The sequence below is a fragment of the Convolutriloba macropyga genome, chromosome 3 (genome assembly GCF_964194025.1).
Source record: "Convolutriloba macropyga chromosome 3, txConMacr16.3, whole genome shotgun sequence".
Classification (NCBI taxonomy): domain Eukaryota; kingdom Metazoa; phylum Xenacoelomorpha; order Acoela; family Convolutidae; genus Convolutriloba; species Convolutriloba macropyga.
The window spans coordinates 2,007,327-2,030,582 of NC_134470.1; the positions used below are offsets into that span (position 1 = coordinate 2,007,327).

The 23,256-nt window shown below is 36.4% G+C and overlaps 3 protein-coding genes across 4 annotated transcripts in view; all 3 read right to left on the minus strand.

Moving 5' to 3' along the window:
• Positions 1-23,256, minus strand: part of LOC142335868 (KICSTOR complex protein ITFG2-like) — a 408,175-nt gene that overhangs the window by 85,935 nt on the left and 298,984 nt on the right. The window lies entirely within an intron of this gene.
• LOC142336777 (tRNA (adenine(58)-N(1))-methyltransferase non-catalytic subunit TRM6-like) lies at positions 2,317-4,039 on the minus strand. Its single transcript, XM_075385695.1, has one exon. The coding sequence runs from the start codon at positions 3,994-3,996 to the stop codon at positions 2,461-2,463; it is 1,536 nt and encodes a 511-aa protein (XP_075241810.1). The 5' UTR covers positions 3,997-4,039; the 3' UTR covers positions 2,317-2,460.
• On the minus strand, positions 17,567-21,423 carry LOC142336778 (protein FAM136A-like). The gene is made up of 2 exons (XM_075385696.1): positions 21,213-21,423; positions 17,567-17,816 (listed from the first exon to the last, which is right to left on the minus strand). Exons 1-2 carry the CDS (start codon positions 21,417-21,419, stop codon positions 17,598-17,600), a joined length of 426 nt encoding a protein of 141 aa, XP_075241811.1. The 5' UTR covers positions 21,420-21,423; the 3' UTR covers positions 17,567-17,597.

Consider the following 23,256-nt stretch of genomic DNA (forward strand, 5'->3'; position numbering starts at 1 on the left):
AGTAGAAGTCACTGAAGCTGTTAGCAATGAGACTAAAAATTAAAAAAGAGCAACAAAAACAAGCAAGACTAAAAATTCATCTTTTAATTTTTGAAGACAGGATCAACAAAAAACAACCGCTATGAACTCTAACTGCCAACTAAATTTATTAGCAACCTGTCATTAAATGTCGATGAGTCCTCTCACTGATAATATTAAACGATAAGACAAAAACAACCAAAAAGCGAAATAAAACTTGCCGAAACTTTTTACAAGCACTTGGTATAAAAGTCACAGAACGCAACAGCTACTGAAGGATACAATTAAATCGATTATTTGAGTCACCAGTGACCACCATTGAGACATGTCATAAATCGGCTTACGTGATAAGACAGCAATAAGTACAACAAATACTAGCAAAACTAAAAAATATCAAGACGTTTTAAAAAGGAACAAGCGTATAAGTCACAAAAGGAAACAGCTATGAACGTAAGTGACTTCCTCTAATTAAAAGTTTTTTAGCATTCAACAAAACCTGTCAATAATGAGACTAAAAGTTAAGATGACAAAGTTGAAAAGGAAAACCCGCAAACCTAATAAAAATTCGATATCATTGAAAACAATTAGTGTCAAAGTCATAAAAAGCACTAGCTTTGGACAAAAACGATTAAACCGGAAATGAGATTAAATGATAAGACATCAAAATGTACAATAAATACTTGCAGAACTCAAAAATTCATTCAAAAAATTTTTGCAAAAAAGTAGTGTCTAAGTCATGAAAACAACTAGCTATTAACTCGAGCCATTAATAAGGGTCTTTTACGCCTCATTAGCAACCAATCCAACCTGTTATTGATGAAACTAAGTGATAAGACAACAGATAATTTTAAAAAAGGAGGCAAAACCTAAAAATTACTAAAATTTTATGGCAACAAAGATGCAGTCATAAAAATTTTTAGCAGCCCTTTAATGAATTCACGCAAAGACAAATAGGCACAATTAGAACACATATGTACCGTCTTAAAAGCACTGAAGGAGAGGAAACTCTGAAAACAGAAGTCAAATTGACTCGCCTGAAAAAAAACCCATCTGAAAAACCGCCAAATTGTTCAAACACAAATTTCTCGCTCCACTTCAACGGTATTTTGAATAAAATCACGCCTCAAACCTGCTCAATTTTTCGCTCCCTTTACTATTTCAGTGTGACCAAAATCACCACTCTAATTTGACTTCTCACTAGCGTGAAAAAGCTGAAAAAAGCGTGAACAAATCTTCACAGCGCACCAATACAATTCAAATTCTTTGAATTGTAAATAATGATGTCCCTAATAATAGCCGCTTTTGCTTCGCGGCTATTAATGACTTCGCTCACAATCGCTTTTGAGCGATAAACCTCATTTTGGACTGACAGCAGTTGAGATCACCCAAAAATTGAGAAGCGTAAAAAGTTACTTGATGCCGAAGAATTTTCTAGAACAAAAATATATGAGAACAGTTGCTCCCCAAACAATCGGAAAAAATCCATTGAGAAAAATCACTTATTGCTGCGAAAGAGCTGTGACGTCGATTTCCAGACAAGTCGCGTAGAAAACTACCCTGTCCAATATCGATGGCAAAATCTTTAAAAATGAATACTTCATACAAAACTGAAGCGACAGATATAACAATACAGAAAAGTAAGCTTCTCCGTTCTACTCAGATTTTAAAACTACTCATAATTTTGACAGCGCACAGACGTTTCAACTATGCGCTGAGCGAAATAAGAAAGGGAGAACGTGCTTTGGAACTGATCTACGAATACTTATCAAATAGTAAACTACCTTCGTAAACAATATGAGATGGAAGCTCTCACACCAGTTTTAAAGGGTTTGTCAATTTTAATAGCCAATGAGAGAGGAGAATTCACTGACGCAATTCAACAGTTGTTGAACAGCATAGGTCTGATCATTATGTCCAAATAAGTTAAAGCAATGACTAGAAACCAATCATGAATTAAAAAAAACTCGGTTGAAAGAAATTATCAGCCACTTCTACCTCTTAAAACGCTTCATGAGCTGTTATCCAAGTAAGAACGTAGGTCAGATTTAACAAGCACGGCCTTATTTAAATCAAACCGATTCCGGCCTCCAACTTTTCCTGAATCTATGAAATGTAAATTTAAATTTTATTACCATAACAACACAGTTCGGTTGGACATTTAAGACGGGTAAGACATTAGGTTGGTTACATTTTAAGAATCACTTTATAACCATATGAATACTTTGGTCCTCATACTACAAGTAGAAAAAAATATAAAACCTTGTACTTGTCTAATCTATTTCTTTAATAAAAATAGGAAAACTTTGTTGAAAGGATGTTTAAATTTTCAGCACCAGTCTGCAGCTCAATGTAATAACGAAATAAACCATGATAAACATTATCTATAATTTACAAACACAATGATGAGACAAATTTAGACCGCAGAAATCAAGAATCAGCTATTTATACACTATCGTTTGGTTGAACTTTAATAGCACTTAGACAATACCCAGTTGTTTCTTCGGGCTTCATAGTGGGGCGTGTTCTGTTGGGCAAAACTTGATACTCGCGTGAAAACACGTCACAAACTTCAATATTCACACTTCGTTTCTCATCTTTCAGCCAATCAGCGCAATTTCTGATCACGTCTATACAGGTGTGAAATATCACGATGGGTCGCGAGGGTGCAAGTTTTGGGTAACAATGTTTCAATATAGCCAAAGGGTCAAATTTCGAAATGAGTAGTAAACAATCAAAATTACCATCAATGTACATTTTATGACCTTTTTCGTGTTTGGGTCCGATGACAAAAGACCTTCCATTGCTATCGGCTTTTTGACTGTGATTAGTTTTAGAACCCTTTTCATCAAACCTTTTTAATATTTGTTCATCTTCAGTTTCAGTTTTTGTTCGGACTTCCGTCATGTCGTTTTCATCAACAGTTGAAATTAGTTCTACGTCAGAACTTTTCGCATTTTCTACAACTGAACCATTCAAAGACTCTAAGCTTTCATTCAAGCTGTTCTCAAAACTCAAATCTTCACTGCTAAGCTTAGGTCGCTTCATATTTGGTTCTTCCCGTTGTATACTCGGTTCTTCAGAAATAGCATTCGCACTAGCATCACTCAAATTTTCGGATATTTTTGAGGGTTTCGCTTTACCCGTGCTCAGGTCGCCTGGTGAAACGCTGCGTTCTAGCAACGTGCACTCATTTGCATACTTAACAGGCAAAGGATAAACATTCGCAAAAAGAGAACTGTCAAATGAGAAAAAAGTACTTCCATCTCGTTTTGGATGCTCAGCTGTAAAGAATTCGACAATTGTCACATTCTCCTGAAGTTTTTCTAAAATTATCGAGGTTATCAACCCCCCAGTTCCTTCACAAATTATCACTTTACAATTGGGAAACAGACCGCATTTGTAAATAACATTGGCTATGTCATACGGACTCAAATTTAGCAACTTTTTACTATCCAAATTATAAACAGCACGAGCTATCAAGCGCGAATTTGGTTTCAAAACTTGAAAAATTAACTTATGTCTTTTAATTTTCTTTTTGATATACTTAGTCTTCGAATAATCAGTTCTGTCTTTAAAAGCTGTGTTTTTAGAGACAATAGTTTTGATCATATCATCCGCATTAACACCGTCCGCTTTCATAGACATTATCTCCTCTTTCGTCACATGCGGGTTATTTTGGTTCGTATTTTGTTCAAAACCCGATTCGGTATTTGAATCGCAATCAACTTCCATATTGGGATTGCTTTCGCTCCCTCCTTCATAATTGAGCAAATCTTCATCTTCAAAACTGGGAGCATCAATTTTTTGAACAGATTTATTAACGACTTCAAAGTATGTCCCAAATGGATGACTCACTAAAGCGTCTAATTTGACAGCAGTCTTGTTTATCATGGCCGTTTTTCCTGGTTTTATAGTAGTCAGGTGGTAATAGTCACCCTTTTTGATCAAAATCCGACTCTTTTCCTCAATCAACGACATCACAACCTGAAAATTAAAGAATCAGAAAGCGCTAAACTTTTCGGATCTGTTCGGTAGACTGTTTACTTTAAACCAAAAAAAACAGCGTGTTTGTTTTAATTAGCATAACTGATGAAACTAACGCGAGCTTTGCATTAATATTAGTTTCTATAGTCCGCTAGGAGTAAGGGCTAACCATTGCTATTCTTAACAACAACGACTAACGTCGGAAGAAATGCTCTCCAAAGGTAGGCGGGCGCTCAACTCTGTAGCCTGCGCCCATCGTGGATAATTTCACATAGGGAATTCAAGCTTCAAAAAAAATGATGTGAGAGCTTAGAGACCACTTCAATGAACATTTAAAATAAGAGCTTCGCTCCACTTTGTTTTGCGGCCGGCCTTTAAAGAAACGAAACCCAAATTTTGCGCTCATTTCAATTTTTGTAACACATTTATGCAGATTGAATTTAGCGCCTGAAATTGTCAATGCTAGAATTCAAGAAGTCAAAGGCGAAAAATTCAACTGCCCCTCCACACATAGGGGTAGTTTGCTTTGGGGGGGGGGGGAGGTGGAGTATGGGCATATAGCAGGCGGATTAAGGGCACCCAGAAAGGATCACAGCGCCTCAAAATGATCATATCACCTCGAACGATACCAGCAGGTCCTGAAAAACTTGAAATCCGAAACTGAGTGTTCTCTTAATTTCAAAAGACACATTCAGCTACTATAACTACTAATATTGCTTCAAAACTTGGGTCAATTAATGAGCTTATAAGGATGGACACGTATCATAAGATAACAATATTCTGCTAGCCAAATAAGGAAAAAATCCAAACAGTTCATTTTAATATCGTTTGAAAACGAAGGATCTGATATCAGAAATATGAACCTGTTCCGATTCAACAAATCAATAACTATTTACAAGTTGACCGCGATGAACAATACGCAAAACCAATCATTCAATTCCTCGGTCAGTTGCCAAATTATAGACTTCCAACACAGAGACTTCTTAGATATTATGAGACATAAAAACGCAAGCAGTCAATTTACACTCCTTAGTAAGCGGACAAATTAGTTAGGACCATATATGATCATAATAGAATTCTTAGAAGTAAAAACCGATATCGAGAGATTGGCTAAAAGAGAAGGATATTATTCAAATCCAACATTGATAAATTTGTTGTAATACCTAAGTCTTTTTCATAGAAAAATGTTCTATTCAAAAGAAGGCTAAATACTTGATCTACACAAAAGACTTGATCTAAAAGTGAGTGGCCGAAACAAAATTCCGAGCAGAAAATAAACATTCTAACATGAAGCTTGATATTTGAAGCATGACAGTTTAAAATTTTCCAAAAAACACCTGATCACATTTCTAAATCAAATTCTGAAGTATCGATGACGAAATAGCTTAAACATAATCGACTAACGTCGGGCGAATGGCTCTCAAAGTACTGCCGCTAGGTACGATTTAGCGAGGCTAGCTTTACGAGCTTCAGCCTAATTGCCGGGGTGGATGAAGTGGTGTGGGTGATGAAGTGTATGTCTCCAAAACTGTTTAGTTTAATTGCATACTTAGAGGACAGTAAGAAGAGAGGCTCTAAGAGCCCTTAATGCCCTCCAGGCGCCACCTGTTTATCCGGTTTTTGAGGACGAAAAGTCAAATGGGTCAGACAAAAAATCGGTCAAGCAAAAAAAAATGCATGCAAGACCACAGGACTAATATAATTGCTACAAACTTCGTTTGAGAGCAATTAGTCAGTATCAACCCACTGGAGACAATTTTTTTGAAATTAAAGAAACCCTTTTTTGAAATTAAAGAAATAATTTTTTTGAAATTAAAGAAAAATTTTGAAATAATTTTTTTGAAATTAAAGTTCTGTTGTCAATATTTTGAAGAAAAAGGTCCCCAATTGCACCAAACGCAGTTCTTAATGAGAACAAAAGCCACTTTCCAATATACCCGGATGCTTGAAAACAAGCATCTAAAAAACATTAAATAAAATTCAAGAGCGACAGACAAACGAGAGCAAATTGGGTTTTGACCGTTCGCGCATATTCTCCGCAAAATGGAATCCAGAAGAGCTATAAAAAATAATCCGAGAAAAAATGCACTTCTCGAAAAGAAGGTTTAACAATATTTATTAATTTTTGATGATCGCATCAAAGCTAATTACTAGTAATTATCACAAACAAAATGCAAGCACAATTATTTCATTACCAAATTTTAGACAGTTGAAATCAACTTTTCGGAACAGAAAGCGCCCATTTGGTCAAAATAGCTTTTCAGCAAACTGTCTTTGACTTTGAAATTCGGATTATTTTCTTCAAACTCATTCTTAAACGAAAGCAAATGAATTGGTTTATACTGTAACATTTTACACCAAATATGTGGACTCTTTTTGACAAAATCTATCACATCTTCAAACGTTGGCTCCGTCCGTTTCGGTTTTTTGGGTTGCTTTATTCTACTCTTCGTCTTATCTTCAACTTGACTTGTTTGACTGCAACTTTTTTCTTCGCTTAGTAGACAGCTACTCTGTGTAGCGAGTGGTAGTTTAGGTGGTATTGTATTCTTAATTTGAGAAGAAATTTTTGAGTCGTCGAATTCTGATCGGGAATCAAATCTTTGTAATTCTAAACCATGGTCTAGACTGTCGATATTTTGCATTTCCAATGAGCGTATTGTCACCTTATCTTTGCACAAAATATTAACTTGACCAGATTTTTCGGCAAAACTTGGTTGCGACTGGCTGCTCATTTTCAGCCTGGTTCTCAAGTCAATTTCACAAACTACACTCACATCGTCATCACTATCATCAGTTCCAATCAAAGGTGATATACTACCCCCTCTGACGTCATCGCTAGCCTCGATTAAGCTCTCAGTTGACTGGGATGATCTGATCTCTGCACGGTCAATGTCACTTTCCTCAGTTTCAAGAATGACGTCTTGATTTTCCATTTGGTCGTTATCTACGCCCAGTTTTTGCTCAGAAGGTTTGGCTTCATAAACGGTCGGCGACAAGGTCCGACTCAAATTCATGGCTGGTGAATTCAGAGCATTGCTTTCAAAACTTTCTGTTATTGAGCTTTGATCCATATTTCTTAAGGACTTTATAGCAATATTACTTTCTAATGGTTCAGAATTATCAACGTCAGAATCCCTTTGATCGTTAGTCGTATGGTCGTATATTTCATCCACAATTTTGGGTTCCATCTTTTGACCAAATTCTGCATTTTGCTTACGTACCTCGCCCAACTCGTACTCGAATGACATCTCAACTATGACATCCTCTGAACATAATTCTTGCGTTTTGTCATTAGTTCCTCGATCCTGTACAATATCAGATATCTGTACCTCGCTTTCTCTTCTCATTTCTGCAGATTTGCAGTTCACACTTTCTGATTCCTTATTCAGTACCGAAGATTCTAAATCTGATTCGGGAATCATTTCATTATCATTTTTACTCAATTCATTTGCACAATTTGTCATCGAAAGCGCACTATCAATAAAACTATTGCAACTTGCTAATTCAGTTTGCCCACAGTAATGATTCAGTTCTGAAATTTTGCGCTCATTTGGACAATTTTCATTTTCACTTTTCGAAAAACTGACATGCAGTAATGATTTGTTCAGCTGTGTCCGGTCGAGAAAATTAAAGAATTCTTCCTCTTCATCGTCAAAGAGATTTGCTTCACTGTCATTTTGATCTTGGTCCATTTTTTGGTCAACAACTACCTGTGAAAGGTCTAAATGCGGTTCGTTCGCAGTAGCTATCCATAACGAATCAACAAAAGCGTCATCTTCAATTTGCGAATCGCAAGACTCCTGCGGGTCTCTAAAGACAGCTTGTTTGTCAACGTTTCCCGGACAAGAATTGATGCTTTCACGCTCATGTTTGTCTATATGACTAGTCACACTATCAGCTAAAGATACACAACACGTTATCTGTGCTATCATTTTCAACGCCAGTAAAGAATCCTCGTATAACGGAGTTGGTAAACAACCAGAGTACATAAAGTAAACAAAGTCGCGAACAACCTCAATCGAAAATTGTTGCAGATCGTATGCTGGATTTTCGACTCGTAGCTGATAAATTAGACCAGCAACAGGTATGGTTCCGCTTGAGCAATTGATCGCTTCCATTTGAAGATGCGAAAACTGTGGTTGCAACAGCTTGACTAAGTCCAGCCCCAGTTGCGCTTGGGGTTTTCGACAAATCCGGCACTCAGTTGAATGTTGATATAAAACTCTACTTTTTACAGGTGGCTCAATACTTTCGTTTCTTTCGCTCAGTTGATTATCATCATTTTGTGCTACATTGATTACATCTGTATTAAAATTTTCAATAAGTTTCGATGACAATTTCCACAAAGACTCCTGCTCTTTATTAAGATCCATGGAATTCTGTTTCTGAGAATAATCAATTATTTTTACACTTAGCAGTTCTGTTTTTGTATCCGAGAGCTCCGACTTCAGCGCTAACATTGCCTGACTGCAGACGGTTTTGACATCCGAGTTTAATAGATTGACCATGGACCTGTTCCTTCGACCATTTCCCGACAATCTCTTGCTCTTAGCTTCCGATTTGGTTTTGGTGGGTTTCTTTTCTGTAATTGTTTTCGCTTTTGCTGTCGCAGAGCGTGATTTAGTTTTGCTTTCAGTTTCTTTCAAGTGAGTCTTTTCATCGGCGTCAACATGTTCTCGAGGTTTCTCGTTCAGAATTTTGTCCGAAAAACTGTCTTCCATAAGTTCTGTCAATTTCTCCAGTTCATTTTTCGCTGTATTTTTAGGTTCACCGTCTTTCGCATTGTCAGCACTTGAAGGGTCAAATCTATATTGAGACAGATCAGCAACTGGCTTTCTGCTTCGAGGCTCTTTCTTTTCAGAAATTTTCTTAGAAGCTGTTTGTCGGCTTTTCTCCGGTCTCAACTTTTTCTTAGGAGGCAAATAGCTCTCAATGGTACTGTCTAAATCCATCTCTAACTACTGCATTTCTATTTGAAAAACAAGCATCATTACAAAGTCAATTAATCTTTGCCCAACAATTAACATAACCGACTAACGTTGGAGGAGGAATTGATCTCGAACGACTAGCAGGAGCTGGAATCTACTGCAGCCTACTTCAGTCGGGCGGGGGGGGGGGGGGGGCTGTTGCTAAATTCACTAATGGAGGCCATCAGATGTTATTATACACCACTATAGCCACTAATAATAAAAGGTTAAAATTACACCAATTTCGGCGCGCTTTTATTTGACTTTTAGTGGTGAACTGATGTCACTTGTGATTGAGAAGAAACTTAGATTGCACAAAACAAAAGTCAAAGGCGTTAAAGTCACGCAAAAAGTCAAATCAGTCACACAAAATTTTAGCATTAAAAAGAACACGTTAACAAAAATTGCTTCAAAGTTAAGGATAAACCTCATTATTACAATTTTTGACTTACAAGTTTGAGAATGGTAATATAACCACAGTTTTTTTACCTTAAAAGTTAAAGTTGAGGTGGTGTTAAAATTTTTCCACGTGGGTAGCTTGGGTGGTAAAGACTAAAACATAGCTGGCAGATTGCCAGAAAATAGCCGCAATAGCTTCGTAGATCTGCAGTCTCAAAAAAACGGTAAAGACAGACCAAAAAAAATTCGTCTTTTCTTTGAAGGCTGATTTGTTATATATTTTGATTTAAAATCTGTATGTTTTTTCTGCCTCTATTAGATGCTCTCAAATAACCTTAATTTAGAGTCACACAACCATTTGACCTTATCTCTGAATTAAAATACATAAAAGTCAATGTCAAAGAGAAGAATTCATTTTTGAGATGGAGGTAAGTCAAGTGTGACCAAAAATTAAATCACGCGTATGAACAAAAAACCTCGCTCCATTAAGAGCAAAAAATGACGTCACACATGCACTTCAGTTGAAATTGCATGAACGACTGAACAACAAGCCGATTTGAAGTGGTTGTGACATCATATGGTCGTAACAAAAATCACGAAATAAAAAACATAGGACAAGTCCTGAAAAACAATTCAAAGAATTAAATGGAATACTCAGACGTACTCTACTTGACCAGCCGATCAATTGAACAATGCCAGCCAGAACACAAAAATCATCAAAAAATTGAAACTAAAGGAATCAAAACTAAACAAAAACATACTCATTGCTAAAATTCTTGAAGCTTTTAAGACTAAGGCAAAATTTTGTCCCTTTAAAAATACCTATTTCAAAAATATGTTCAAAACCAAATTTTGTTTCTGAAATTAGTCCAGTATTATATCTGCAAGACCTCAAAAACATTCATTGGCCCTTGAAGATCGATTAACTCGAAATTGACCAAAAAATTTGAAAAAAAAAAATCAACTGCAAATTATAAGGAAATGTTGCTGAAAATTGTGATATAAATATCCTCAGAATCATTTCTGTGTCTCTAGAGGCTATCCAGTCACCCAATTCCAAGCTTTAAAAACTCATTGGCTCATAGATCGATAGGAAATATTTTTTAGAAATTTCAAACTTCAAAAAATAGAAATTGGATCTAATAAAACGTTGAAAGCCATTCAATAGCTCCCTAGCAACTATTTAATAAAATACTATCAAACCCTGGATGAGGTTACCCAGCTACTGAGGCAAGAAAAAATAAATAAAATCGATGTATTAAAAAACATGAAAAAAAACGCAAATTCTGTCAAAAAACTTCTAAAAGTCGAAAGGTTAAATTGTTGAAAACAAATCCATTGAAACTAAAAACCATGCAGTAACTTTTTATCAGAACGTGGAAGACGTTTTCTTGCACTTGAGAATGGACGAATATCAAAAACTGACAAAAATTTTAGGAAACCTTAAAAATTGCAGATTTTATCCAAATCTTTATCCAGATTTTATGCTAAAATTCGAGACATTAAAATGTTAAAAACCATTCCATTGTTACCAGAATCTATCCAGTGTCCCAATAACAAACCTCAAAGGAGATTACCTGGACCCTGAAGCTGGAAAAACCGAAAAATGATGAAAAATTTCAAAAACAAAAAAAATGCGAATTTTGTCAAAAAAAATTGCTAAAATTTGTGATATTCAAAAGTTGAAACCTATTCATAGCAACTAAAAATTTTTCAGTAACCTATTATCCAACCCCTAATTAGATTTTCTAGCCCCTGGAACTCAAACAACTTGAATAATGACAAATGTCAAAAAAATATGAAAGCAATTGCAAGTTTTGTCAAAAAATGCTAATATTCCTGATGGCAGAAAATTGAAAACCATTCCATTATCACCAGAAACTATGCAGTAATCTATTATCAAACCCTTTATCAAACCCTAGAGGAGGTTTCTTGACACCTAGGGCTGAAAAAAAACTCAAAAAATGACAAAATTTTTCAAAAAACCTGAAACAAATTGCAAAAATTATTATCATTTTGTGTGTTTATTTTATAGTACTAGAACATATAGCTCATAAAATTGTCATACCAGGCAATTTTGTTTCACAAAAAGCCTTCGTCAACTTTTAAAAACTTCAACCTAAGACTAATCAAACAAAAAACAAAAAAAAATCACAAAAAACATGAAAAATTGCACCATTTTGAGCCCAAAAACTCCTAAAAATGGCCTTTTAACCTTAAATTAAGGCCATCCCAGCAGCTGCACCACTATAAGCACTTGAAGGACTACTAAATCCCACTTTGGGCCTCTAATGAAACTTAATGCCCGCTGGGCTTTACATGATTATCCCGTTTTGAATGATCAAAGTGAACACATCTTAAAACACAGCTCACCAATACAATTCAAATTCTTTGAATAGTAAAAAACCAATAGAAGGCCAATAATAGCCCCACCTATCGCTGTGCGGCTATTAAAAAGAGGGCAAAGTTGTTAACAGAAAAGTAAGGTTACAAAGCTCAGTAATCACTCGTCAATTATGATAACTATCAACGAGTTGAGAATCAAAAACTCAATATACTTTAGAGTATAGCGTTAGTATCTACGTCAATTCACTAAGGAGCTTCATCTTGCTTTCATTTAAGCTTAATTTACACCACATTGAAGATTTAGTTTAAAAAATAATTCTGGCGTACCTGTTCATTCATTTTTTAATATTAAACCGAGGCCATATGAGTTCAGCAGCTTAATATTCTATATAAAAGAGGAGTTTGCGATTTAGATCAACAAAAATTAAGTCAAAGCGTGGTAAAAGTCACTCGAAAACTCGAAGAGCTGAAGCGCAGCAGAAATTATATTTTAGAAAAGAACGCTATCCTATTGGTACATAATTCCAATCAAATCAATTTCAGATCAGGCAAAACCACGACTGAAAAACAATTGCAGTTCAACGAGTCACGTATTTATAGCATCCAGTTTACTGTTGCACAGACAAGCCTTAATTCTGGGATGGGGGAGGGGGCAAGAATATCTTGGATGGAATACGTGACCCAAAAATTCTAAATGTTTTCTGATGTGAATCTATACCTCTCCATAAGTTTCATGGCAATTCAGAATGCGATCCAAATATTTGTTTTGTCTAAATAGTTAAGGCTTCTATCATGATTCAATGTGGAGATGTAGAACAAAAACCAGGGACAGTTCTGAAATACGCCGAGTGCGTTAAAACTGTAGGCGCGTCTTTTAAGAATAATGTAAAGATTTTCTCCCTCAATTGTAGAGTATTGTTGGTCAGAACTCCACCTTAAAGCAATTAATGGATGATTTGGGAAAAACGCACTTTTTGGCTTTACAGAAACATGGCTCAAAATGAATGACGATATCCGTTCTTGGGGAGTACGCAGTGAAAATTTCCAATGTTTCAGAAAAGATAGGAATCTTTCATTACATGACAAAACAAGTGGAGGTGGTCTGCTGCTCTATATACCTAGATCATTCAAACCTAAAGAACGTTCAGATCTTACCACCATCTCGGAATCCCGTTTCGAAAGCATCTGGGTAAAATGTGAGTTCAATAAAAAAATATTTGATAAATATTTCGTACTACCCGACCAAACAGCTTTCTGAAATGTTTCTGTCAGAATGGCTCTGGGAATTGACTGTGCTGCAGCTGAGAACAAACAAATAATTTTGATGGGCGATTACAATATTGACTTTTTTCAGAAGAACGAAAAACGAAAATTAGAAACGCTATTTATTCCGTACGGGTTGGTGTCATGTAACACAAAGATAGGGACAAGACAGAGTATCAATAAGACTGCATTGATTGATCATATCATCACAGAAAACTTCAAAAAATGTTTTGTTACAGAGAGCATCTTGAATAGTGATCATTACGGAACAGTTACTATATTAGAAGATAAAAAGATGATGAAACAAATGCCAATCAAAAAAACTTTCTTCGACAAAAAAGAACTATTCTAAAGAAAAATTCCAGGAATAAATTCGGAGTTCAGATTGGAGTCTTTTCTGGATGTCACAAAATGCTAACGAAATAATGTTCCAATTTTGTATCATAGTCGAGCAAGCAATAAATGTGCATGCACCATTGAAATCTTGTTTTGTGAGGAATGATAAACCGAAAATTTTCCTGAATAGAAATAAATTCTTATCTGAAAAAAATTTCAAATCAGAAAATGAAGCTTCCTTGTTAAAAGACTTTATTTCTCTGAAAACAGAAAAAAGTCGCTGGAAATTTATACAAGAAGTTAGGAACAATGAAAAACAACGAATTGTAATAGACACTCTGCGTAACAGCTTCGGTGAGCTTATTACGAACGGAAAAGACATCGCAAACCTTCAAGTTTTCAGTTTTGGGGGAATACTTCGGCGAAAGTATAAAATCTGATAAAACACTGTTCTCAGCTGATACGGGAAATGCAAATAGATTTTTCTTCAAATATGTTACTTGTAAAGAAGTCCATGATTTAATAAAATGTTTGAATGTGAACAAAATTTGGGTCCTTCAAAAATTCCCGCATGGGCGTTGAAAGATGCCCAATCGGTCCTTGCGGAGCCTCTCTGTTTTATGATAAACGAGTTTATTTCTGAGTCTTCTTTTCCGACTGACCTCAAAAAAGCTTTGGTCTCACCTCTTCATAAAAAAGGAAACACAGAAGATCCCACTAACTATCGTCCAATATCAGTAATCGGAGCATTGGCAAAAATTTTTGAGCAAGTTATAAGGAACCAAATTAATGACTATTTGATCTCAAATAACTTGCTGTCACCTAAACAATTTGGATATAGGAAAAAAATGTCCACAACAGATGCCATACTACAATGTACGGAATATGTACGAACTGAAATGGATAAAAAGAATACAGTTTGTGGAGCATTCCTCGATCTCTGAAAAGCATTTGACTCAATCTCACACAAAATACTATTAGAAAAATTGAAATGTTTAGGATTCGACGGAACATCTACACAATTGATTAGATCATATTTGAAAGACAGAACTCAAAAAGTAGTTTTCTCGGGAAATGAGTCCGACTGGATTTTACTTAACAGAGGTGTGCCACAAGGGACAGTATTAGGACCAATATTGTTCAACATTTATGTGAATGATCTTCATAGAGCTATTGATAATGACAATTGTCAAGTAATCCAGTACGCCGATGACACTTTTCTCTATTCTTCTCATACTAATGAAAATATAGCCAGAAGTTATTTGGAAAAAAATATTGAAAAACTATGTTATTACTTCCAATCACATCAATTAATGATGAACAATAAGAAGACAGAATAAATCGTGTTTGCTCCATCAAAAAAAGCACGAACTCCGTCTTATCTCAATGTTAACGATGTGAACATAGGAGAATCGTCGTCGATAAGATATCTAGGAATAATATTAAACAAATTAAACTTCAAAGAAGAGATCAAAAGAATACTCTCCAGAATGGCGTGCAGCATCAAAATCTTGAAAGATATAAGGAACTGTTTTCCTATAAAAACTAGAGTAACACTATTAAACGCGCTTGTTTTAAGTCACATTCAATACTCATCTCTTATGCTTGTTGGTATCAGAAAAAATCTCATGATAACATTAGAAAAACAACTTAATTGGGGAATAAAAGCGTGTTTCAAAAGAAAAAAGTATGATCGCTCGACTGATTTAAAAAAAACAGAATCATGCCTGTTGAATTCCTTTTCAAATATCGATGTATGGTATTCTTCTTGAAATATGTTAGGAAACAATTACCAGCTTTTAGTAACAACAACGTATTGCAAACTTCCAATTGTAAACAGAATGCGAGAACGGGAAAAATTTATCCGGCTATGAAAAGTAATTCGGAATTCCTCGATAAATCATTGATGCTGCAAGCCATGAAATTGTACAATGAATTTCCATATGAACAAAGACAAAAACTCGATAAGGTTAAAAACATCAAAGGTTTTTTTTGAAAGAATTCTATTTCAAGGAATATCTGAAGGACCCAAAGGCATTGCAATACAGAGATTTGTTGAGGGACCTTTTTTAAGTTTTCATTGTTTTTAATTTCCTTATTATCCAATATATTTTTTTTATGTTTTTAGTATTCCAAACATTGTAAACATTGTAAATAAAATATATTCTTATTGTTTTATGTATTTTAGAATTTGTACATTGCCATTTTGTTGACACTTTTAAGGTGTGTAACATTTTGGAATTCAATGTTTTCTTTTTTTTCTTTTATGTTGCTCTGACACAGCTGTACTACAACTAGATGCCCTTCAGCCTAACCAGTTATCTCTTCTTGCATTTTCTTAAAAGGCGTCAATTTCGGAACCGTTTTCCAAAAAGTAATCTTAAAAACTTTCCCAACGACAGCAAACAAATTCTAATAAACGAGGACTTGTGTAGTATTTTGCTGATCTGAATACTAATGCTGCTCATTCGAGAGATGGCAAAAATGAACATTCCGGACAAAAAACAAATAGCAGCAGCCAACATCTTATTCTGTCGTAGTATGAAAGAAAACAAATTGTCCTTAACCAATTGATGCGCGTTGGATGCTATTGAAAAGAATTAAAGCCTAGAGCTCTCGAACAGTGCGCAAGATGACGTTCGGAAACCCAACTATTACAAAAACTAGCTCTAAAATAGGCCGATAAAAAATTTTTATGTTATCAGCTGTCATTGATTTTATCAGTTGATTAAAGCAAACTAATTGTTGTGAAGATTTTTGGCGACAAAAATTAACAATCTCGCCTTTTTTTAAGTTTACGAAAGAGCGGACGTTGGACGAATTGTTTTCGACCAAATGACGAGGGCTGCGTTCAATTGTAAACTGCGTCAGCGCTGTGTTTGAAGTAATATGTTTAATACAGGATGCCTCAAATAACGTTATCAGTTTACATGGGCCACAAGTAAGATTTAAAAACTAATTTCGGTGCCATTTTGATAATTTTTTCAATAGACTCCCGGCAGTTGATTTCAGCTGTTGAAAATTCTGAATGAGAGTATTTCGCATGACAGAAAACATAAGAAGTCAGAATGATAAACGTCAGATAGACACATCAGTCGAATAAAAATTTTTGCAGAGCAAAAAGCACAACTACAATAATTGCTTCCAATTCGCTCGAAAGCAATTGCGGTCATGAAAATATAAATATTTTCAATTTTCAGATTTAAAAAATCAAAAACCAGAACAGCCCCGAGGCAAAAAAGTTTCATTGAAAAAATTTGAATGAATTGCTTAAATACTTTATAATGAGAAATTCAAAATCTTTCAGATGACAACCTTTTTAACACAAAAAGCTGGGCGACCAATTTTTAGTTTGAATAAATGCATATATTGTTTTGATTTTCAGTTTAATTCCTAGAGTTCCATGCTTTTATTCCGAGATTCAAATTTAACAATAGAAAAAGAAGCACAATAAAATCAGCGCATTAGAGTGACAATGGCTGAGAACGTTATTCAGGTAAGTTTCAATGCAGAAGACAAACTATTATGCATAATCAACGATTAAATTTTAAGGGGACGTTAAAAAATGAAAAAAACAGTGCTCTAATGATTTCTGATAAATTTTTAAAGTGCACATTGATATTGAAATCATTGATACTGAAAACAAAATCAGCCCACAACTTGGTAGTAAACTGCCAAAAAAATCAAGATTAAATGAGAGCTGTTAATATCACGCATAACATATGATGGTATGGGCGAAAATAGTCCATCAAAAGTTCGATCGTTCGGACAAAAAACTCGAAAAAGATTAACAGAGCTAAAGTATATCTGCAAATTCCATTTGAAATCAAGCGGAAAAGCGGATACTGAGAAAAACCATCCAAAATGACATTTTGATGTTAACCATACGATTAAACTTTAAAATGCCAAAAAGATATTAAAATGAAACTTACCTACAACTTTTTTCTAATAAAGAGAGAATTCCGTTTTTTTGGGATCCATTTTCATATAGACAAGTAGTCTATCGACTAACAATAATATTTCGTAATTTCAGCGCTGTCAGCGGAACTAGCGTGGAGAAGTCTACCAAACGAAAATACTAAAAAAGGACAAACAAATAAAGGAGACAAGGGATATTAGTACGCACGTTCCTCTGTCAATGAGGGATCAAAAAAATAAATATTATGCATGAACAACACTTTCGTCAGATTAAGCACTGGACTCCCTTTTAGATTGTCTAGAACTATCTAAACAATCACGTCAGAAAAATGCAAGATAGAAAGAATAAATTTCAAATATCAATTACTTCTTCAGATTATGCAAGATTCGTTTCTCAATATTGGGCAAATTGTTCAAAATGTCATTAGCAGCAGATGTCATACACTGTTCCATGTCCCGAATAGCAGCTGATTGGTTGGAATTGTCAGTGAGAGAATACTTGTCTTTGACCCTGTCTTGACATTGAGCAGCTGCTCTCGCTAGACGGCTTTGCAAGTCGTTGATTTCGGTCTCCACAACCCGCTGAAATGAAAACTCTGCAATTGCAATTTACTTCAAGATATTCTCAATTTCTCTTTTCCTTATGAAAAATTCCCACTTCTATTGACAAATGCGCATTTCTGTAGTAAAACTTGAGCAAATTGTACTTTTAGGAAGTAAACTGGCGTGTTTACGGTACTCTATCGGGTCCTATGGTACAAAATGTGGTCCATGTAACATTTGATCAATTTGGTCTTTTGAGTATCCGAGAACAGCTGCTGTTCAAACTAATGTGGAAATTCCGGACTACATCTTAAATTTTTCGTACTCTTCATCTTGGTACCAATTGCTATATGACCAGCATTCCAGGTTTTTCTTTTATATAGTTACCACTTTCGTTAACTTAGCCAATTCACTATAACTCTTGAAATATTTTGTTAGACCTTATTTCGGCGTTTGCGGTGTTGAATTGAAAAGCTTCGTTAAAATTAGCTAGAACCGCAACGAGTGCAGCCCCGTTGCTGAAATATCTGTGTTCGTCTACGAAATATCAACACACTTTACTTGGAAATTCTTCACGGCTGACTTTACGAGTACTTTCAGAGTCGATCCTGAAATTTCTGGGCCTCTACCACTAGGATTTGGTTCTATTTAATTCGATATCCTGCTCTACCTGTATATTTATATACAAGCTCATCACAACAAGTGATATTTGCTCATCATCATCAAGAGAAACTGATTTTTAAGGCCGTTTCCACTTTCTATGTCTGGTCTTGATGTTATCATCAGAGTCTTGAATCAGCAAGATTTTCACTTACAGCTGCTTTCCGGATTAGATAGCCCTATCAAGATGTTATGCATTTTTATGGACTTCTGCAATGCCGGAAAGTAACGCAAGTTAAACTAATAAGCTGAACTCTCAAAGCTGAATTAGTATTTAAACATGATCGACTAACATCGGCCAAACTCATCTCAAACAAGCGTGGGAGAGATGCAAGCATTTCGTGGAAGAGGGGTGAGCGGAAAGGGTGGAGTAGAGTGGGGGGAGTGAGGAGCGGGGTGGGCGTGTCTGGTTAATCGGCCGACATACAAATTAGCCGACACATGAGCAAATGAAACTACACGAAAACCATAATGATAAATACCCAATTTCGAGAAAAATACCCGCACACAAAGCGGGTGAAGTAGCGTTCTTTAGTTTTAAAACAACCCTTGATATGCTATAACTATTAGCTGATTTGACCATGACTCAGCGGCTCGTGTGTCTTGATATGAATCTATCACAACCGAACAAATTATCACAGACGAACTTAATTAAGTAAAAGCTTCCAATAATTGAATTAAGCATTTTTTTCAATGAAAAGAAAGCCCCTCCCCTATAAGGGCAGTCGGTCAACTCGGGGGCCGCAAGTCAACTCCTATGTATATTACAAATCCTGGCAGTAGTTAAAAAGTAAAGCATCAGATGCGAAAGATGGAGAAATTAAAGCATCAGAATTATAATCAAGATAGATATGATAAATAGCAATCAAAATATAGTGTATAGTAATTTTGAATCAGGATGGGAGAAGAAGAAAATAGAAAAGTTTAGTACAACAGCCTCCCTTCCTCTACAATGGTTCCTATTGACGCTTCTACAGCAGCACGCCGGCGCATGGAGCGTGTGCCACGAAGGCAGAGTATGGAGCTACGCAAAAGCGCGAAACTTAAACTTGTCATTATGTACGTGATCACGTCCGAATAAGAATCTTCTTTCTTATCGCTGATCCTAGAAGCCAACCTCTGTATGGCTTTTGATGCTGACGGACCAGCCCCAACTGTATATGAAAAGATAAAGGACAAAAGGTGGCTTTCTCGACTTCGATTATCCTTTGCTCGTATTTCAACTACTTGGACTCGTAATACTTGTAGGAATCCGGTATGCTTCCTACAATACAATTTTTTAATAAACGGGGATGTGATCCACCCAATGGACGGAACAGTGAAAATCCACTATGAAACATCACAGCATAGTATGTAAATTTACCGCAAATACATGCTCATAGCATCGTCAAACAGAAACAGGGCACTATAACTCTTTTAGAGCTGCGCCATATAAGTTAATTTGTTATGAATCTAGTCTCCCCTCCCGCACTGTGGCAAGAACTATCATTGTCGGTCAGCCGTTTGGAACCACAACAACCTCTGAGGCATATGATAGCGATGCACAGAAGAGCAAAACTTACTTAAGCCTTTTGTACGTTATTGCGTCCGATTATGATTCGTTTTTCTTTTCAGCAATTTTGCTAGCTATGCTAGCTAATTGTTCTATAGTGCGCGTGGCGGACGGTCCTGTGCCCCCATGCATGGAAACACAAGCCAAGTGAAGTAACTCTTCTCGACGTCAAGTATTCGTTGCTCATACTTGAGGCACTTCAACGACTCATGATATTTGTACGCTTCTACGGAGTTTTGCGGGCAAGACTTGGCAAGTGGGTTAAAGACCTTCACGCCAAAAAACAACGGTTGAACATGGATTCCCATAGGCCATTCGCTTTAATGTCTAGTCTCGCGTTTTCATCAGCGCTACTAGTTTTCTGCATAAAGGATTCGCCTTTCAGCAACTAAAAGAGTCGGCTCAAATTCGTTATCACAGCAAACGTCCTGCATGATCTTAGCAAAGGTGTCTCAAATCTCGTTGTGTCTCATGTGTGTATACCCACCCTTCGCACACTGGAGAGTGATAGCGTGAACTTTTTACCACAAGGAAAATTAATGGGCGTTTTTGGCTTCAATGTTATATCTAATGCAAAGCCGGTCTCTAAATTCGGACTTCGTTAATGTGAGACCGTAACGTTTAAGCGGTAGAGCTGTGAGCCAGTTCGAGGCGCCTTTTTCCGAAGCCATTTCTATTACGTGACGTTGCTCGGTCTGAAGGCTTTCCATAAGATCTTTCTTACACGATCGAAATTTATTCAGGCGTGCGTTCTTGGGTGAGATGAGCATTTGCTAGCTCCTTCCTACAATACAATGGTAATTATAGAAATGAATTCTACAATTGTAATTTCTGTCATTTTCATATCGTCGTGACGAAATCTGTCGGCCAATGGGCCTGTCTTCTAATTTGTGTCGACTAATACCCCTAGCCCAGAGATGGTGATATGGCTGGGAAGCCGGGATGAGAGGTGGGTCCAAACCACCAGATGTAGGAACTGCCCTTCACACCACGACATCGTCTCCTCAAAAAAGTTTTGGTGAATTCAATTCTTAGCGACCTGTAAAGGGTCTAAGAGCCCTTAATGCCCTCTGTGCGTTACCTGTTTATCCCGCATGGACGAAAAGTTAAATCGGTCAAGCAAAAATTCTCATAAAAAAGACAACAGGACTAATGTAATTGCTACCAACCTAATTTGAGAGAAATTAGCAAGAGTATATGAGAAATCTGTAGGATGAACTAACTTGTGATGAAATAACCGGCTGTTGACATCGGTCAACGCAGTTCTGAGCAGATATGGAAGAGTCATTAACGTTTGAGCAGCAATCTGCCGCACATAAAAAAGCACTCCTTTGCATTGATCTCAATGCAATTTTGTCTATTCTGTTCATCATGTCTTCTACAGCAGACTGCATTTTTCTTTGCAACTGATCAATTTCAATCGAGGCCATATTTCAATCTGTAACCATTATAAAGTTCCATAGCCTAGATCTAACATGAGAAAACAAAATAAAACTTTAAAAATTTCAGGATTTCTTTGGAAACCGCAATCTAATTATTTTTGGCCTATTGAAGCTGACGGGCAAGCTCAGCCTGTGAATGCAAAGACAACGAGAGAAATTGGCTTTCTTGACATCAATTATTCTTTGTTGGTATTCTCTCATCAATTTATTCGGGTCTTTCTCATTATAGCCCCCCCCCCCCATGAAAATATAGCCCCGCCCCATTATGGTATATTTACGGTGATTGGGGGGGGGGGGGCTATAGGTTATCTGACCACTAAGCTGGGGGGGGGGGCTCTAATGGGAAAGACCCAATTATTCTCCCTAATGGATTCTTATTTATAGGCTTCGGGACATTTAGAGCAATCGGTAAATGTTTACGCCAAAGTAGGTCTTTCTAATTAAAGTAGTAGTAGTAGTAGTTTAGGCTTGTGTCGTGGCACTAGGGTTCCCAGAACAACTATGATTCCAAGAAACCGTTCCAAAAACAACTAAATACAGGGCAAGTCTTCCCCCCTGGGTTAATAATGAAACATCACAATTAATCAAATCTATCGCTACATTAAATAGAAAAATTTCGAAAAAGTCGTCTGGCGAAACTTCTAAAACTGAAGAGAAAACTGAAAATCAACCACCAAAAAACTTAGTCGAAGACCAAGCTGAGTATGATAAAAAAAACTTTTTCGAGGGCTGCAATCTTCAGCTAATTATCGTTTAAATACGGGCAATTTCGATTGAAATGGTTAGGGCTCCCACATTCAAAACAATTCTTGCATTCCTTAGATGCATGATTTCTCTGACCGCAACGGCAACATTTTTCTCTCCCAAAACTCAACGCTGTCTTTGACTGCTAGGCACGACTCTCGTGCGACCGATCTCTGCTTCTGTTCTTGCATCCTGGTGTTGGAATTGCGCTCTACTGTCACAATTGGTTCGTCTATTATCAGCGCTGCTTTTGTTATAGCTATTAGTTTCTATTTCTTCCTCCAGTTTCTCTTGAACTAAGCTCAATTCCGCGCAGAAACTCTTTTGGCCTCGATCCTTGCGAAGAAAAATTTTGATTATCTTGACTGTTAGATTGGTTAGTCTGCAGTGTTCGCACTAAATCGTTAATAGAATTAACTAGTTGAGTGTTTTTTTTCGACTGGATGGCAGAAACTCGCGGCTCATTATCCTCCTCAATTCTCGTGACTGCTTCAATATGTAGTGCTCCTTCTAAAGCTTTGTCTAAATTCATATCCGCGTCACCCTAGCTCTTTCTCAGGTCAAGTCGCACCTGAATATTTTCTATGCCTCCGATGAATCACCTCAAAATGAATGTTCTCTTATCTCATTGGACTTCTGGGGGTACGCATTCAAGGCTAAAGTTTGCAAATCACCGAGAAAAACTGTTAATTTTTCAACCGGCTGCTGGACTCTCCTAGCTAGCCTCCCCCGGAAAACTACAGGTTTCTCATTATAATGTTGTCTGAAAGCCTTTACGGTCTCATCATAGCTCTCCCTAGTATCCTACGAAAGTGTACGATAGAAATCAATAGCCGACTTTTGTAGCCTTTACGCAAAATAATGCGGCTGTTCATCAATTTCGGTTTCGGCGCCGTTTACTGTTTCCTTTCTCTGCCACTTCTGAAGTTGTGACAAGAGCTCAAAGTGTGTAACATGAATTTCAAAATAATTTGAACCCGTGAAAGGTTCCGATAAAAGCGTTTTTGAGGAGTGCCTTGCAATGTGTTCTTTTAAAAGCTGCTATTTTCCTAATTATTTCAATAATTATGTTCAAAACCCA